General features: G+C 42.6%; 1 protein-coding gene and 1 non-coding gene across 2 annotated transcripts; one reads left to right on the forward strand and one right to left on the reverse strand.

Annotated features, from left to right (window-relative positions):
• Nucleotides 1-7,884: 7,884 nt before the first annotated feature.
• On the reverse strand, nucleotides 7,885-8,020 carry LOC116873631. Its single transcript, XR_004383870.1, has one exon. It is a non-coding gene; the product is annotated as a U4 spliceosomal RNA (small nuclear RNA).
• Nucleotides 8,021-17,270: 9,250 nt separating this feature from the next.
• LOC116873557 (methylsterol monooxygenase 1-like) lies at nucleotides 17,271-18,314 on the forward strand. The gene has a single exon (XM_032867413.1). It carries the CDS (start codon nucleotides 17,315-17,317, stop codon nucleotides 18,194-18,196), a length of 882 nt encoding a protein of 293 aa, XP_032723304.1. The 5' UTR covers nucleotides 17,271-17,314; the 3' UTR covers nucleotides 18,197-18,314.
• The last annotated feature ends 985 nt before the right edge of the window (nucleotides 18,315-19,299 follow it).

Consider the following 19,299-nt stretch of genomic DNA (forward strand, 5'->3'; position numbering starts at 1 on the left):
CTACCACACTACCTCATCGTCCTAGGAATTTTTTTAAGAAGGTATTAGAATCACAAGAAGGCTTCCCAGCTTGTAAAGCAAAGTCAGCTGCATCAGCGTACTTAGACATTGTTATTCTAGACATCCGTGGGAAGAAGAAATTCATTGTATGCTGAGATCTTGTTATAATTCTCCCTGAACTGGATTTAAGGAAAGGCTCAGTAAAACTTGTTTAATAATAACTTACATGTGATTGAGTGTTTATTCCATTCTGGGCATTGAGAGTCTTACATAGATTAGTTCATTTTATTCCTGCCAAAAGTCTTTTGAGGTTGGTCATCTTATTCCCATTTTCAGAAGATAAAACTGAGGCTTGAGGAGGCTGGGCAGTGGACCAAGTGTTGGAGCTGGGAGCAATGCCTTGGCAGCCAGCCTGCAGTGCCCATAGTCTTAATTCAAACATTGGTGGTGAAAATGTCTTGTCCGTCCATCTTTTGGCATCTCCTTCTTTCCTTCAGCTGTTTGGGTAGACACCCTGTACTCTGTACTCTGTTTATGTGCTGGGGATATGGTGTATTTCCAGCAGAAAAAGATACCAGTCTTCAAGGATTTGATAGCCCACTCAGGAAACAGACAAGAACTCATACAAATCTATCATATAATGGCTGGTCGAACAAAGTGCATTAAACATAAGACTGAATAAGGGGCTAAAAGGCTGGGAGAAGAAGTGATGTCTTAGAGATGGTGATGTTTGAGAGTTTTCAACAAAGAATATCAAGGGGTTCTAAAATTCACAGAGCCGCTGGCTGGAAAAGCAAGTTAATGTGCTCTACTGGAGTAGGATAACATCACGATGAAATGTGGTATGCATATGACGAGTGTATGCATTGGGGGTAGGTGGGGAATGACAACAGAGATGGGCAGCCAGCTAGGACCGACTAGCCTCGAATAGGGTTCTTTCTGTTCAAGTCACACTGGCATTTCTTCTGTCCTCTTCCCTGCCACCAGGTCTTTGCAGAGCACTTGCCAGACTGTTCCCTCTGCCCCTTTTCTACCGTCTTCACCTGGAATTTTTAATCTTTCAGATCTCTGCTCATTTATCACATTCTCAAAAAAGCCTTCCTTGACTCCTTGCACAATGCCGTATTCTTCGTTTTCGCTACTCCTAGAATGCTCTTCACTTCTTTTGAGCATGCATCTCTGGTGAATGAGATATTTTTTGGCAGATTGTGTGAGTGCTGTCTTCCTTGCCCCATTGAACTATAAGCTCTTTGTGGATAGGGTCCGTGTCTCTTTGAGCTCATCAGTTGTCCCCAGAACTTACCAGAATATAGAACTTGTTAAATATTCTGCCATTTATTAAAAATGCATGAATATTGACAATTTGATATATATTTCTCTATGTAGGTATAAGTCAACTTTAAATTTTACTTTAGGAGTAGTTAACATTTGGATTAATCAGGGACCAATTTTCCAGGGCTGCCATCAGATATCACTGTCTGCTCATTAAACATAAGGGATGTTAGAAATAAATGTTATTGGTGAAATAAATGGTGTTCAAGATATCCATTGGTTAGAATCTGCTCTTGCACAAATGGAGTTGTTACAGAAAAAATGATTTATGACACTTGTGAAAGATGGTAAGGCAGACTTTACCTAGGACCATCCAGACAGACGCAGAGAGCACTGTAATTGGATTTTGCACTAGGGGAGAGAGTGACTGGACCCAACTCCCAATACAGCACAGACAAGTGGGACTTTATAGCAAAGGAGCAGAATAAGGGTTAGTGGATGGAAAATTACTAAGTGGGAACATGGAGGGTAAGAGGGAGTTCTGGCTAAACCAATCTAATAGGATTCTTATTGAAGACGGACCAGGTGATCAGACATCACCTGCGGGACACTGGGGGATGAAGAACATGATGAGATATCAAGAATGATCAGTCGTCAAAGGTAGAGGCGTTCTGATTCAACTGACTTCTCAGGGTTCTTGCTAAAACCAGATTTTATGACAATGTGCGCAGATGGGCCTAGGAGAAGGTTCAGGAGCCTAAGTTTGTTCAAGTGAAGAATCTCTGCCAGGGTTGAAGAATTAGGTTAACATAGGCCTGGAACTCTGAAGGATCCTGGTCTCTGTGCTCCGGGGAAGACTCTGTTGCCTAAATTGACTAAATGAGAGGTGAACCTCGCTTTGGAACATATTGTGTTTACCTCAGGGTGAAACTTCTGTGCAATGCAATTTATCAAATACTTGGAAACCTGAGAACGGAGGCCTGGCTTGGGCCAGGCCCAGACGGTTTGATTCTCTAGGTCCTGCTTGTTCAGAACTCTTTGTAGGTGTGGTGACCTTCAGCCTGAGACTTGCTTACTCGTGACATACTGCTCAGGTGGGAAGAGGGGGTTGAGGAGAAATATGGCTCGAAATTACCTCTAAACATTGGAGGTTCCCCAGATTCAGTAGGGAAGTTTGGCAACTGTGAATGGCCAAATTGGCTTTGGTCATCTTACAAGAGAGCAATAGACCATTGTTGAATGGAAGAGGCGGTGGTGGGTTAGAGAATACCAAGATAGCATCAACACATCCTGATGACTGATTTATGTGATGTGAGGGAAGAGGTGAGGATGACTGACGCGTTGGTCCTGGGAGCCGGTGTGGGTTGTTTGCAGGAGGCTTATGACTCCATCTTGTAAACTGGGCTGGTCCCTGACTCTATTAGGAAGCAGACAGTGTTGGTCTTTGGTAACCTCTCACCTCTTTCATTGTGCCCATTGTGAAATATTTCTCACCCAGCGCTCTGCCAAGTAACATCCCATCTGCTGATGTGCTGTGCCTGAAGGTCTCATGGTCTTTGTTTTCCAGAAAAGGCACTTTGGAATCATCTGTTTACTCAACCTGTATTGTGATGGTTATGGCTGGAAATCTGTGGGACTCCAGCCCATGTAAATAAATCTGTGCATTTTAGAAAAACTTTTATTTTGAATTCAGTTTAGATGTACTGCAAAGTTACAAAAATAAAATACGTAATTCTCTTATATCTCTTTCTCTGCTTGCCCCAGTCATGACATGGCATACAACCTTGGTGTAATTATCAAGAATAAGAAATTGCTATTGATACAGCGTTCTTAACTACACTGTGGTCCTTATTTGAAATTCACCACTTTTTCCACTTTTTCTCTAATGCCCTTTCCTTCCCAGGATCCCGTTCAGACTCCCACATTGCATTTTGTTGTGATTTTTCCTTCCCCTCCTCCAGTCTGGGACAGTCCCTCCATCATTCCCCATCTTCGTGACCTCAACACTTTGGAAGAGTACTGGCCAGTTATTATTTTATAAACGGACCTTAATTTGGGTTTGTCCAATGTTTTCTCATGATTGGGCTGAGGTTATGCAATTTCAGCCTGAATTCCACAAAACTACTGTGTTTTCCTCAGTGACTGACAGGCAGGAGTTCGTGATGTTGGTATGTCTTATCGTAGGTGATGTTTTCTTTGAACACAATTCTGTAAATTGTTGTTTGCCAGGTTCCCCCTGTATAAAGTAACTATCTTTCCCTTTGTAGTTGACAAACAAATCTGTGATTTTAAACCTGGAAGCTAGCCAAAGGAGGGCAATGACATTTTGGGCAAAAAACAAAACCAAACCCCGTTCTCCTCCTACCAGCCTCTGTTTGAAAAGTATTCATTTGAGAGGCATCTGGGCGGCTCAGCTGGTGAAGCCTCTGCCTTCAGCTCAGGTCATGGCCTCAGGGTCCTGGGATCGAGTCCTAAATTGGGTTCCCTGCTCAGCGGGGAGCCTGCTTCTCCCTCTGCTCCTCCCCGACTCATGCTCGCTCTCTTGCTCACTCTCTGTCTCAAATAAATAAAATCTTAAAAAAAAAAAAAGTATTCATTTGAACACTGTATTTTGTCCTGGAAAACTTAAGCAGAAGGGTTGATGTGCTAAAATAAAGCCATCTTTTGGCTGCTTCAGTGGCAATTTGTGAAGATGAAGAAGAGTGATAATTCCTGTCCCTATACTGCTGTGGTCGTAAAACCTATCTTTGGTCATTTTAGTTTCCTGATTAAAAATGTTTGTTGGGGGGGGCACCTGGGTGACTCAGTGGGTTAAAGCCTCTGCCTTCAGCTCAGTTCATGGCCTCAGGGTCCTGGGATTGAGCCCCACATTGGGCTCTCTGCTCAGCAGAGAGCCTGCTTCCCCCTCTCTCTCTGCCTACTTGTGATCTCTCTCTCTCTCTGTCAAATAAATAAATAAAATAAAATAAAAAAATGTTTGTTGGGTTCCAAATGACTATAGGAAAATGTCCTGACTTCCCAGTATGCTCCCCAGGACCCCCCACAACAGGACAGCTGTGCACTTTCCTGCTTCTGTCCTCCCTTTGTCTTTTGTCTGTCTTCCGCTCTCATGAGCCCCATGCACCAGCTCTGTTCACCCAACAACTGTTCCCTGCGTCTCTGTTTTTGCTTATGCTGTTCTCTCAGCCAGAACACTCCTTCCTATCTCACCTCTACCTTTTAAAACTCTTGTTCCCTGCAGATAAACATAATGATCTCATCAGTAATTAAGCTACTGTCTCTCAGCTCCCAAATCTCCCTCCTCTGTTCTGCTTTGTGATGCTGTGGCCGGGCTACTACAAGCCACATTTCTGCTTGGGCCTACTGCTTCCTGGAAGGCTCTGCCAGGATGAGGTACTAGAGGATCCTGGGAGATGTTTTGTTGCTGCGAACATTACCGCAGTAATTCTTCTCCAACCCAGCATGGCAATGGAATTCGTCTGCTGTTGGGCCAGCAGACCTGGCCACATTCTGCCTGCTCCGACACCAGGACTGGAGGCCAGTGGCCTCTCCTCAGAGGGCTGGGTCCTGCCCCCGGGGGAGTCCCTCCTCTAAGCTCTGAGCTAATGGCAGCTGCCTGGCAGCACCCCCTTCTCAGACATCCAAGTTTCAGCTCGGCAGAAAATGTTCTCTAGGATTCTGAGCTCCAATCATTCCAACCTCTGCCCTGGGTTCCTGCCTTCCTGGCAGTGGTAACTGTCTCCCTATGTGATAGCTTAGTGTCTTCTTTTTGCTTTCTGTGAAGTTAACAATCTTATCTCTAGCTAACCCTATTTTTTATTAAATTCTCTCTTTTGAACAAACTAGAAAACATTGGTATGGTTCCTATCTCCTGCCCGGATCCTGAATGATGTGGAAGTCGGCGCCAGAAGCATTGCTAGGAAGCTAGTACTCTAAGATGGGTTTGGGGATTTGCTCGTGGGGTCCTCAGACTTGAGCACACTGTTGAGTCTTCCTAATGGAAAAGGCACTGCTGTTGATCATGGCACCCTGTGGCCTCATGAGTCATCAGCTTTGTGGTGAAACCCCTACTGAGGCAAGGACTGAGGGGGCCAAGTCACTTCTGCCTTTGACTGTGATGGCTGTCACGATGACTCTTAGGACTGCATTGTGAGGTGGATTTCTGCAAGGACACGGGGACTCTCACAGAAATGGAGTGACAAGCACAGACCTTTAAACTCTCAGCTCACATCCATGGACAGAGGACCAGAGAGCTTCCCCCGCAACCTTAAAGACTTTTTTACCATAGCTACAGTTGGGAATGTTGATGGTGGTGCTGTCTTCATTACCACTGTCTCCCAGGTTAGAGAGAGAGAGGGAGAGAGAGAGAGAATATGAATCAACCAGTTTGGTTCAGCAGTCTTCCCAAGTCTGATTGGCTGTAGTCAGGAAAGAACCTCATAGGGGGAACATGGCTGCTCACAGTGGGAAGCTTTCCCACAGACGAGCACAGAGCTGATACCCCGAGAGGTGTCTCTTGATTACTGTATGGGAGTACAGACCACAGCTTGGGAAGTCTAGTGCTTGGTCACCCTGGAGGTGGGAAGAAGATGGAAGAATTCTTTTCCACTTCAAACTCCACAACGAAGTCTGACCTTGAAACTGAGACTGCCTCTGGTAGTTCTCTGAATTGGTTTTCCTTTCTTTCTTTTTTTCCCTTTAAAAATTGTATTTATTTGTTTGAGAGAGAAAGTGAGTGAGAGAAGCATGAGCAAGGGGGAGAGGCAGAGGGAGAAACAGGTTTCCTGCTGAGCAAGGAGGCTGATTCAGGATTTGATCCCAGGACCCTGGGATCATGACCTGAGCTGAAGGCAGATGCTTAACCGACTGAGCCACCCAGGCGCCCCTGATGTTGGTTTTCTGAGGGACTTTTAAGATTCAGAACACAAGGTTGGCTGCTCTGGGCCTTGGTAACAAAACAAGACTCATGTTTTCCTTTTTGCTCAGAACCCACTGCGGCTTTGGAACAAGGACGGAGGGAGCTCAGTGCTGTATGGTCCCTCAAGGGGCTTGGATCTTTCGGCATCCAAACGAAGTTGTCCCGCAGGCAGAGGAGCAGCCTTCTTGAGGAGGGTTGGGGCTGCTGCGGCGGGGGATGGAGGTGTGTCGTGCTGGTGGGGCTCCTCCATCCTGCAGACACCAGCCAGGACACCAAAATGGAAAGAGACATCAAAGGGATACCCTCGAATAGTGAGAGCTTTGGAAGTGGGGGGAGCAGAGTCCATGTAATTCAGGTAGAAATGGAATTTCATTTGAACTCTTATGCTGCAGAGACTGGGGATTGCTCAGGTGACATTAAAACCTGCTTAACAGCTGTTTTTCTCCCTTTTTAAAGAAGCATCCTTAGTCTGCACCATTAGCCTATGGCAGGCTCTAGTCTTTCTGAAGACGCAGGCCAAGAGAATGACAAAGGGAGCCCTGGACATGAAGGCCTTGGTTTTCCCTTACATGGGTTTTGTTTTGTTTTGTTTTGTTTTTCTCAGTGACACTTTTCAGGGTTTCTAGAAGAATGGAGCTAACTGGCACGGGGCTTCTGAGCGTATCAACTCCCTAGAGGCATTTTGGGGTTTGTCGTTAACAGACTTGGCCAAGCACACATCGAAAGAACTCATTACTCGTTCTACCTGTTGTTTTTAAAAAGGCAGCATTCAAACTCTTTGAATATTTTGCTGTGGGGGTTTTGGCAGAACATATTTCAGAAGGGGCGAGGGATAAAGCGTGGGGAAGAGTACATGAATTTCCTGTGAAGGACGGCTAGCTGGGACACATGGGTGTGTTGCTGGTGGATTTTAAATTAGAATATTTGGAGACCCTGTGGTATTATTTCTGAAGCCCTATACTTATTATTCATGGTTTCATTATGTCCCCTTTTATTCACACACACACATCTGAGGGTGGGGTAGGGGAGGGGGCAGGTGCTGGGCTTGGCCTTAAAAAAACAAACAAACATAAAACTCGCCATATATTTTAGAATTATAGGTGCATGCATTTTTTTTCCCTCCCATCAAATCTTACTTTTCCATTTTAGCCGCATAAATGGTTGTCATAGTGACATTTGCTTCAAGCCTTCATAGCTTTGGTACAGAGCAGAGAGCTCTGGCAGTGTCTGGTGACCGTAAATTCAGCTCTAACTGTCCCCTTAGCTCTCTGAAACTCATCAGAAACGAGGTCTGCCACGGAGCTGCTCCTGCTCTCACAGAGCAAGTGAAAATTACATTGAAATCAGGTTACAACGGCCCCTTTGTCTGAGTTTTACAGAGGGGTGCTATTCATTTTTAAGGAAAAGTTTGCTCATTCAGCATTTTAAAGGGCATTTAGCCAGTAAAAGTCATGGTTCTCTGCCATCCAGCAGTAAAGTAGGACATTGAATCCCTTCGAACAATCTCTGCATGTCTTAGGTCCCGAGTTGTGTCTTAAAAGTTGTGAGATGGTCCAAAGAATAACGTTTATGAGACTGACGTGCTACCTACTGCACTAACGAGGCACCTAAGAATAATGTTTAAAAATGTCTTCCAGTTGACCTCAATGTCTCCTTTTTGGTAATATTTGGCTAATGTTATTTGATAAAATAATATTTGATAAAATAATAATATATTAAGATCTAGCATCGTCTCTAAGGCTACTTCTTCCTGGATTTTTTTTTTTCAATTAGCAATAATCACGCCTCGGATAAACCTCATTGGCTACGATACTGCCACTGCGCAAAAATTGGATTTTTTTTTTTTTAAATCAAAGGGTAAAACTGTAATCCAAAGGCAGAGAATTGGGGAGAATCTCAGCATTTGGAGGTTCTAATTGAGTTATTGGCAAGACTGGAAGACCACAGAGGTGGAACAAATCAATGGGAGGACATAGAAAAGCAAATTCCCCATCCTAACTCAGGATGGGGGTCTGTGAAGGGATCAGGTGTTGCCACCAACCCTTCCTAGGGGTCCTGTGGGCCTTCACCTGTGGCCAGTCTAACATCCAACAGACCATGGTAGACAGCTGCCATCAGTGGCACAAAATATGGAAAAAACAAACAGACAAAAAAAGGTAACACAGCGTAACACAGAATAACAATTCTTCTGGGATGCTTCTGGGATGCTTTTAGATGCAAGAAATAAAATGGCACCCAAGAATGGTTTCCTTAGTTTGGACTTAATTTTCTTCTCCTAATAAGTTGTTGAGAGGTAGAGAATTCCAGAGTTGGTTCTCCGTTGGCCCAGAATGCCATGGCTCTGGGTGATTGTCTCTGCAAGGGTCTGGCCCTTCCCTTCCTGGTTTAAACATGGCCACCACCACCCCTAAGTCCATATCCCAAGTCCATACATCCAGAGTTGGAAGAAGGGAGAAGAAGAACATGCCTTACTTGCTCATCCATTTCCCATGCTCTCTTTCTTTTTGAACTCCAGATCCTGGCTGGTCCCTGGAATGTCCACTTATGTTTCCTTGGTGGAACTATATCACACAGCTGTCCCTAGCTGCAAGGAGGGCTGAGGAAGTGAGTATCTGGCATTTTCAGTCTCTCCTGGGTTGGGATAGAATTTGCCAATAGAGTAGAAGAAAGAAGTGAATGGTTGCCATGCTGGCAACCAAAAAGTATCAGCCATAGACAAAGTTTTAGAAATGAAATGATTGAATGACATTGTTTTATCCATCTTATTTATGAGGAAACTGGCACCAGAGGAGGTTGGTGTCAGACCAGAGATCTGAGTCTAGATCTTCTAATTCCCGATGTAGAATTTGAGGTTGACGGCGACTAACATCTGAGTTGCACATTCCAGCTGGCACAGCAAGGGCTCTGTTTAGCATGTATTAGTTTGCTTAATTTTTGCCTTTAGCACTGGGGGGTGGGGATGCTGCTGGCTTCTCGGAGCGGAGGGCACATATGCTGTAGCTTCCCACTTCTGCTGAAAAGTGGCAAATCATTTCTTCCTAATTAAAGATCAAACATTATTTCAGATGGTCCCCTTCCTAAGATGTCATGGGAGATGTTCCTCGTATCTGTCAATGGTACTGATCATGTTGTCATTTTTGGCAACTAATTCCTGGAATGAATAATAAAATTATAATAATCTTGCACCAGAGGGAGGACAACCAATTTGTAAAGTCCATTAAGAACTGAGCAAAGGATTGTCCTCTAATGAGATGGAGCGCGTCAGGGAGACCGTACATCAAGCTCCTCTGTCACAGATGCACAAAGGGACCCGGAGGGAGGGGCTCCTGTAATGCTGGCAGACAGGGCGGGTTGTCTTGGATGCACATTTACGTATTGTCATTGATCAGCTGGCGGAGAAGAGGATGACAAGCAGAACACCAGGGTTCTCCATTGTGAGGCTCAGGGTGTGTTTCTGCCACCATTGATTCATTCCCCAAGGGGGAAGGAGCATTACTCACCATTTCCTCGTGTGCCAGAAAGAGAAATGGAATCAATGAGCATATCATCTCCTTGTTGGAAAATGACAGCTCCCTGATTATAAATCCCGAATAAATTGATGGAAGAGCTGTTCAAACTTCGTAGATATAAATGTTTTCTGGGATTAATGGGAAGTTATTCCTAGAAATGACTTAGAGTTCAGGAACCAATCTCTGAGCAATTGGTTTTTGGTTTTGTTTTCCTTCAGATGTCACAGGCCCCCCCAAGCAGCTGAGTGTGGATGGCCAAGGTGGTCCATCCAGCCCAGCCCTGTACACCACCACCTTCCTCATTTTTTGTTGCCACGCATTTACAGATTCAGAAAAGCCAAATTATCCCTGCCTTCTGGAGGAAGCTTCTTCCTGTTGAAAGTCCTTTAGAGGAGAACTTAAAATGTGAAGACCTACCTGTGACCTCTGGGGAGACATAACCACTCCCTTGAAGGACGGAAGCCAAAATACTGCTTGTTATTGGGTCTTTTAGAATAATAATAAAAAAAACTTTATTCAGTAGCTATCTTAACATTTTTGTTTTCATGTCCTTGTAAACGAGGCTATTGAGTCACTTAACTGTCACTTTGGGAAGGGATTGTGCCAACAATGGCTTATTTTCTAAAACATCAGGATTTTTCTCCATTGTGACGTCTAATGGTCATTGGGGGACGTCACTTGTTATTTGTATTAATGTTGATACTCTCATTGAGTGAATGCTTTTATAAGTGGGACTGGGTCTTTTGTCCAGCACAAGGAGCATGTGGGCACTTCATAAGTACCAATCAATACCTTTTGCTGATAGTGGAATGCAGACCCATCCACTTCCCAGATGGCTCCATAGGGAAAGATGCTCTTATAGCTTGTGCTTTATTCTAAAGAAGACATGAGGGGCTGCCTGCTATAGTCCCTTTGTTTGAGTCTGGGCTCAATGTGACATTTACCCAGGCAATGCCACTTCTGTGTGCTGGTTGCTGGGGAGCCAGAAATACATTTCTCCTTTCACTTGATTTGCTATAATTCTAATTTACCCCAAGAGTGGGCTGGGTGAGGAGGGGGGGGTTGTCTTTAAGTCTGCCAACCTTCTTAACTGCCTTGAGCCAATACCTTACTTAGTCTCTTGTTAGATTTGAAGAAGCTAGAGACTGAGGCTTGAGTTCTTCTGCCATTAACCCTTCTCTTAACTTTTCCAAAGGAGGCAGAATTCTGAAACTCCTATCTTCTTGCTGTTTGTACGTGAATTGATTCATTCCACCTCCTCCTTCATCCTCCAAAGTCCTACCACCAGATGGATGTGAAACAATTTCCAGAATTGGATAGTGGATAGGGAGAAGGGCATAGGGAACACATTAAGAATTAGATAGCACTTTTTTTTTTTTAAACCAGTGCCTTGGTTTCCATCACCATGGGGAAACCTCACTGGTCTTGCCCGCTCAGGTTCTGACTACTGTGAAGCCCTTCTGCCCTCCTGTTTGCTTATTAGGTCAACAAATAGGATTGAGCATGTTCTGTGCACCAGGTGTGAGCAGTAGATGCAAACAGACATGATGCGACAGGGCTTTTGGTCTAGGATGGAGGGGGAGAGAGAGACAGGAGGAGAGATGAAACACACGACACACACATATTCTAGCGCAACTGTGAGAAGGCCTGGGAAGGAGAACAGGGTTCTGTGAGCAAGATTAATATCTTCCCTGCTTCTTTTGTATTTTTGTAAGCCTCCCTCTTTTTCAGGTTGCCTATGAAATTCCCATTCCCTCCCTCCCTCTCCCACCTCCTCCCTCCCTTTCTTCCCTCTTTCTGTTGACTCTTTGTTCCAGATCTGTCTCGGGTTTGGGATCCTCATCTCTCTTACCCAAGAGGTCACCAGGGTACTTCCTTAAAGAAAGTGCTATCTTCCTCATAGGAAATATGCCGCCACTCTCCTATGGGAAGACATCTAAGATTTGGGCTATTTTAAGTTGCAGTTACTTCCTTCCTGAAATACTGTGTCAGTGTTGTGTTTCTAAGTACGAGATGTACACAGTGAGGGGTGAAAGTTGTGTTTAGATGGTCTCTGGGAGAATGTTAGTTAACACACATCTCATGGAGATACAGAGATTTTCTCCTTCTTTGGAGCTATAATTGATATATATATATATATATATATATATATATAATATCATATTAGTTACAAGTGTGTGACATAATGATTCAATACTTGTATTTATTGCAAAATGATTACCATAATAAATTTAGTTACCATCCATCACTACCCAGTTAAATTTTACATGGGCATATACACGCACATACACACGACACCTATAATTTCATTTCTTCTTATTACCTCTCCCTTCCTTCTCTCTTCTTACTTTCCACACTCACTCAGTGGTGACCCCTGACACCAATCAGTTACACATGTATGTGACAACCAACACTTCTATAATACTTGTTATATTCCAGGCACTGTCCTAAGAGCCTATTACAGATAGATACTATTTTTTTAATTGAAATATATTTGACGCACAATGTTACTTTAGTTGCAGGTGTAAACATTGCAATTGGACAGCTCTGTGTATTACGCTGTGCTTGCCTCAAGTGTAGCTACCATCTGTCACCATACAACCCTAGTATAACACCATCGACTCTATTCCCTGTGCTGTACCTTCCATCCTTATGACTTTTTCATCCTATAACCAGAAGCCTGTATTTCTCACTCACCTTTGCCCATTCTGCCCACACAACCACCAGTTTGTTTTTGGTATTATGTGTCTCTTTCTACTTTTTTTTGGTTTGTTTGTTTCTTGATTTGGTTTTTTAGATTCCACATATCAGTGATATCAAAGAGTATTTGTCTTTCTCTGTCTGACTTATTTCAGTGAGCATAATCCCCTCTGGGTCCATCTGTGTCATTGCAAATGGCGAGATCTCATTCTTTTTCATGGCTGAGTAATATTCCTTGTGTGTATTTACCATCTTTTCCCTATCCATTCATCTACTGATGGACACTTGAGTTGCTTTTTATATGCTGGCTGTTGTAAACAAATTGATACTCTTAATTGGGTCCAGGAGAATATCTCAGCTTTATGCTGGTGTGACTTGGTTATTTTCCTCTCCAAACCTGTAGTGAGCGGCCCTTGGCTCAAAACTCCAACATCTAGTTAGAGTTCTAGAATTCTGTCCTGTTTCACTTTGCTGTCTTCTTTTTAAGGTTATCTCCTTCCTATAGCAACTGATTCAGTTTATTTTGAAAATAACATTTTTAACGCATATTCTAACTATGTAAGTGTTGGTTGTGTCTGGGAGGAGGAAAATCATGCAGTTGGTTGCAGCCACTAAGACTTGAACGTCATGTTACCATATGTGTGAGCAGACAACGCAGTAGGAAGTTGCTGTTGCATGGCGCGGGTGGGGAGAGTACGCGGAGGCAGTCAAAAGACCTGGTATGAATCCAGGTTTTGCCACATCTCCTCCACATGGCCTTGGACAAATCTCTCTTCTCTTTCAGCCTTGATTTTATCTCCTTCCAAATAATGATGAATACCAGACTGCTGTAAAGATTAAATGAGAAAAAGCTTGAGAAAATGTTTGGCATGGCATCTGGCAAGTAGTTGGTGTAGAAAAATTTTTGTGTTTAAGTGGGAGTTGCAACATTTTATTGAATTAGCAAGTGACTATTAAAATAAAAAGACATCATTAGGAACAGCTGCTGTGTGTTCCTAGCACTGAGTTGTCAGTGATGACCAAGACAGCCCGGGCCCTCTGCTCACAGAGCTTCTATGTGCAGAGACAGACGAGACACATTTTACACAGATTCTTGGAGTGAGGGCTGTGATCAGAGGGAGGAAGACAGTGCTATGGGAGCATCTAACAAGCAGGTCTTGCAGTCACTGGGGAATGAAAAATGTTTAGCGGAACAACCGTAACAAGAAATTGCTTAAACTGAGCCCCCTGAACTGTGTAGGTGTCAGCTAGGCAAAGAGGAGAGGGAGAGAACAGCATTCTAGACGGTAGACACTTCCACCTGAGAACTTGACACCGACATTTGTACACGGAGCCGATAAACTCATCCAACAAGCAAGCTCGGTTTATGGCCTCTATAAAAGGGTTTCATCCATTCCTAGTTCTCAAGGCAGTCCCTTTATAGTGGTGATCTTTCTTCCTGTTTTATATTACAACTGAAGCTGTTCCTTTTCCAAATTGCCTGGCAGCCAGAGGAGTTTTATGCATCCTTGGGTCTCTAGAAACAAGCCATTGTTCCAAATCCTCAATTTCTCCCTCTCCACTGGTCTATTATGTGCCATTCCCTACTCTCCTACAGGCACTTCATTGTCCTTAAAATGAGAATCTCATTCCGTGATTGCTGTTTCTGTTGTTTTTTTTTTTTCCCCTGGGAGTCTTATTTGATGAGGAGAAGAAGATCAGATTAAATGCGCTATTAGATACATCTCCCTCTCTATTTTTGGCTCACTTTGAAAGGAAGGTCTATGTCACCGTTTACCATGTTGCGCCATATAAAGAGAACATTTCAGAAGCCAGATGTGAAGCAGGATGGAGGGGGGGAGGTTTAAAATGTTGCTATTTTTTGGCTTTTTAAAAAAATCACTATTTATGTAAAGGTAACTTGACCATTAAGGGACATTTTCGCTAACATTGTGCTTCTCATGTGTTTCCAAGTCAGGGACTCCTTCGTTCTGCAAGTTTCCATTTCTATTTTCATTGCTTTAGAAATAGCTCTGGTTTTGTGTGGTCTAATGTCATCTCTTGCTGGCATACTAAGCATGAGCTATACCATGACTGTTTGTTTTAAGATTTATTTATTAATTTTAGAGAGAGAGAAAGAGAGCATGAAGGGAAGGAGCAGAGGAAGAGGGAGAGGGAGAATCTCAAGCAGACTGCCTGCTAAGAGCGGAGTCTGACATGGGGCTCGATCTCATGACCTTGAGATCATGACCTGAGCTGAAATCAAGAGTCAGATGCCTAACCGACTGAGCCTCCCAGATGCCCCCATGAGTTTCTTGAATAGGTCTTGTCCCCACTCACCCCTTAGAATGTCTAATGAAGCACCTGCCTTGTAAAATGATCTTCTGCCTGGAATATAGACCACCACCCCCTATCCACCTGGACAGCACTTTATGGTCTTGGCTGACACATAACCTCTGGGAAGCTCTCTCTGAAAGTGCGAGATGAAGTTGGAGCCTCCCCTCCCCCCGCCATGTTCATATAAGACTTGATAATTTTACCTTCAGGGTACTTATTGGAACTGATGATATTTGCCTGATTACTTGTTAGGTTGCCCCCAAGTCTACTGAGGTTGGGGATGAGCTGCCCATGTTCACAGCTGTATGCCCTGTGTCTAGCAAAATCCCCACACCTAGTGGGGATTCAATAAGTATTTAAATGAATGAGTGAATGAAGTAATGAGTAAATAATGTGAGCGATAATATGTGGACTTGGTTTTGAAAATTCAAAATCATTGACAGTATTTTCCGAGTCTTTTGATACATTTCTTTATTTTCACCCAAGACACATCCCTCTTAAAGATAGGCTAAAGATAAAACACTAGCTTGGGTTTCAGATCATCTCCATTGCTCAGGGCAATCCTGCAATATCTTTGTTCCCAATTTATGCTGCATCTATAGAATAGTACTGCAGGAATGGTTTTCTAATAGAAGGACTCCGAGCAAATAATTCAGTGTCTGGGGCAGGATGTTGAGGGGAGAATAAAATTATTCAGATCCTGACTTGCATCTGGCCAAGGGCCTTCGTCCTTGAATTCTCATCTGTAAATTGGGGATATTCATACTCATTCAATTTCATGGAGTTGGTGTGATTAAATGCTGTCTATATATATTTTAAAGATTTTATTTATTTGAGAAAGAGAGAGAGAGAGACAAAGCACAAGCAGGTGGAGGGGCAGAGGAAGAGGGAGAAGCAGGCTCCCCGCTGAGCAGGGAGCCCATTTGGGGCTTGATTCCCAGGGCCTTGAGATTATGACCTGAGGCAGACACTTAACCGATTGAGCCACCCTGGTGCCCCTAAATGCTGTACATTTGGATGCAGCATCAGTAAAATAGATCGAAGTGACTGTAAAATGATCCTTAGAGCAGTGGCCTTTGTTGGCAGTATGAATTAAATTATAAATAAAAAGTTCGGATTAATTTTTGCAGCTATGATGCAATGCCAGGCACTGGTGGAGTACTCAGTAAATTCTAGCTGATCTGGTGGTGTTCATTCCTATTAATTTATGAATACACTTGTCTGCTTGCCTCATCCTGAGGCACCAGGGAAAATGAAATCATATTCTAAACTACTGGGAGTGACAGCAAATACGGCAGTGCTAGCCATACCTCTGCCATCTTGAGAACTCCTTGTCAAAGGAGATCTCAAGCATCTCTCACATCAGCCTCCCCTTTGCCACCCTCTCTTCTGCTCTCGCTCGTGGCAACTCCAGTGACAAAACTTCACCCTGTAACAGGGAGGATGGTGACAGGTGGTAAATGACTGTGAAGAAAAACTCTTGGGTAGAGGTTGAAGATGAACACGTGCTTTACAGATTTCCCTGGAGGCTCTCTTCAGAGAGTTTCAGCCAACTGACATTATTCATGATCTAGCGTGAAAAATTGGTACCGAGACCACTTTCAGCTTTGAAGTTAATTTGAGCTTTTTATTTTCTTCTGTGCATTTAAGATATTGGACCATGTTAGAGGTGCTGCTGTACTGTGGGGCGAACCTCTCTCACCCCTGAAGCAGTATTCCTTGCCAATCAGATTGTTGTGGGTAATTAAATACTGTTGACATCTTTTTGGAAATCACCTTGAGACTTAATAATATGCTTTTATGCTTAATTTTTGTGGAACTGGGTTCACGTTAGCATTTGATTCTTCTGTTCGGTATGCTTTTCTGCCTGCAAGTAGAAGACAGGCATCTCCTCTCTACCTCTGTAGATCAGAGTATGCCTAGGATTTCTGGGATGTTACCAGAATGGGATTAACAGTAACTCTGGAGTTTATATAGCTTAATTAGAACATCACAGTGATAGGATGTGAAAGGCAGAAGAATGCTGTTATAGTGTGCATGTTTGTACCTGCACTTACATATGAACACGTGTGTGTTCTGACATATATAATATGTTTCCAGCGCCTTAAAACAGTTGTCACTTGCCAAGATATATAAATGACATAGAGCAACACTTTCAACTTAGAAATTATGCTTGGGAATGATAGTGATGTGAATGTGATCAGCCATTTTTACCTGTTCCCTTCTGCTCCAGTTGATGGATCAGTCTATCATGACATCACCCATGAGACATTCATAGCCTTACAAATCATTCTATCACTACATACTGTGTGTTATTTGCAGCAGCTTGATTTTAAAATTGAATTATTGGCAGGACTTCCAGGTATGGCTGAGTAAGGAGGTCAGTAAATCCTTTCCCCAAAATGCATCTATAAAGCTGGACAAAATGGACAAAAACAAGCATTTCAATATCCTGAAAAATTAGTCAATGGCAGGAAACAATCTGAGTAGCATTTGTGCTTTAAAAAAAAAATGCTGGAGGGTGGAGTCAGGGTGGCCGTGTCCGGCAGTTTCCGCGCGGTTGTCCAGAATTCTAAGGCTTTCTGCAGAGATTTGAAAAATGGCAACAAATGAAAGTGTCAGCATCTTTAGTTCAGCATCCTTGGCTGTGGAGTATGTAGATTCACTTTTACCTGAGAACCCTCTACAAGAACCATTTAAAAATGCATGGAACTATATGTTGGATAATTATACAAAGTTCCAGATTGCAACATGGGGATCCTTGATAGTTCATGAGGTCCTTTATTTCTTGTTCTGTTTACCTGGATTTTTGTTTCAATTTATACCTTACATGAAAAAGTACAAAATTCAAAAGGATAAACCAGAAACATGGGAAAACCAGTGGAAATGTTTTAAAGTACTTCTCCTTAATCACTTTTTTATCCAGCTTCCTTTGATCTGTGGAACTTATTATTTTACAGAGTATTTTAATATACCTTATGATTGGGAAAGAATGCCAAGATGGTACCTGCTTTTGGCAAAATGCTTTGGCTGTGCGGTGATTGAGGATACCTGGCACTATTTCCTGCATAGGCTCTTACACCACAAAAGAATATATAAATATATTCATAAAATTCATCATGAGTTTCAGGCTCCATTTGGAATGGAAGCTGAATATGCACATCCCTTGGAAACTCTGATTCTTGGAACTGGATTTTTCATTGGAATCATGCTTTTATGTGATCACGTCATTCTCCTTTGGGCATGGGTGACTATTCGTTTGATAGAAACTATTGACATCCATAGTGGTTATGACATTCCTCTCAACCCTTTAAATCTGATCCCTTTCTATGCTGGTTCTCGGCATCATGATTTCCACCATATGAACTTCATCGGAAACTACGCTTCAACGTTTACATGGTGGGATAGAATTTTCGGAACAGACTCTCAATTTGTTGCTTACAATGAAAAGATGAAGAAGATTGAGAAAAAGACTGAATAAGTATCTCATCTATACCTTCCTGAAGGTACACACTTTTCCTGAATTGAAGCAAGTAGCTAACATTGCTTCTGCAGAGCAGAAATAAACATGTGTCTTGGCTGCTAAGTGATACAGAGAACATTAACAACCTTTAATTATCTTCCTAGTGGGAACTTTTTCTACTTTACATAAAAGCTCTGTATGTGTAGAAATAAATAAATATGTATTTAAGTACGATTTTTCATGAGGAAGTGGTAAAGGCCATGTTGCTAACCTTACAGAAAGGTTTTAAGTAATGGAAGAAGTAATAATCTGTGTCTTTCCCCAGCAATATCATAGTCCTGAAGTTGAAATTGGTCTTTAAAATCTTCTAAATATATAGTGGCCATTTCAGAAACTCTCTTAGTAGGGTGTTGGCCTCGTATTGAACTTTAAACATTTTTTGGAATTGCCTAAACATCAAAGTATCATGGGTTGAACCCTATCAATTGACAGCGTGAGTGAGGCTGCCGAAGCAGGAAGAGCCAGCACGGAGAACTTCACTCTTGTCCTGAGCCGACTGGTTTGGGGTGATTCTCTTTCTTTGAGAAGTCCTTTGGGATTGCACTGTACTACTGGTGTCTATAAATTAAGGCATTTCTGAATTGTAAGTGGAATATTTTAGTCAAGGTTTTCGGGTTACTTGAAATTTTTTAAAAATTGAGCTTTATTTCTGCTATTTACCCTTTCATTTTTGTATATCAAGTTTTCATTATACTTAAAACTGTATCTTGAAACGTGAACTGACTTGCTGTATTTGCACTTTGAACTATTGAAATAAATGTGATTTTTTTGTCTGATTATCTGGGTTCCAATTTTGAACATCAGTTGTTTTATTTTATTCTTATAAAGAAAAGTACAGAAATCATTATATTATTGTTTTGCAATAAAAGGAATAATTCTAAAAAAAAAATGCTGGAATTTGGGTACTTCTGGGAGTCTGAGGTGTTTTAGTCTGAAGCTGCTTTCTTTCCCAACTCAGGTTGGGTAAATTGCACAGCCACAGTAGAAGGGGGCTTGCGTGAATTTGGTGTAGAGGTGTTATTAATGAAAGTGATGACCTTGGTGACCAGGAAGTAGAAAGG

This window comes from Lontra canadensis, unplaced genomic scaffold, assembly GCF_010015895.1.
Source record: "Lontra canadensis isolate GAN:19392208 unplaced genomic scaffold, GSC_riverotter_1.0 scaffold34, whole genome shotgun sequence".
NCBI lineage: Eukaryota > Metazoa > Chordata > Mammalia > Carnivora > Mustelidae > Lontra > Lontra canadensis.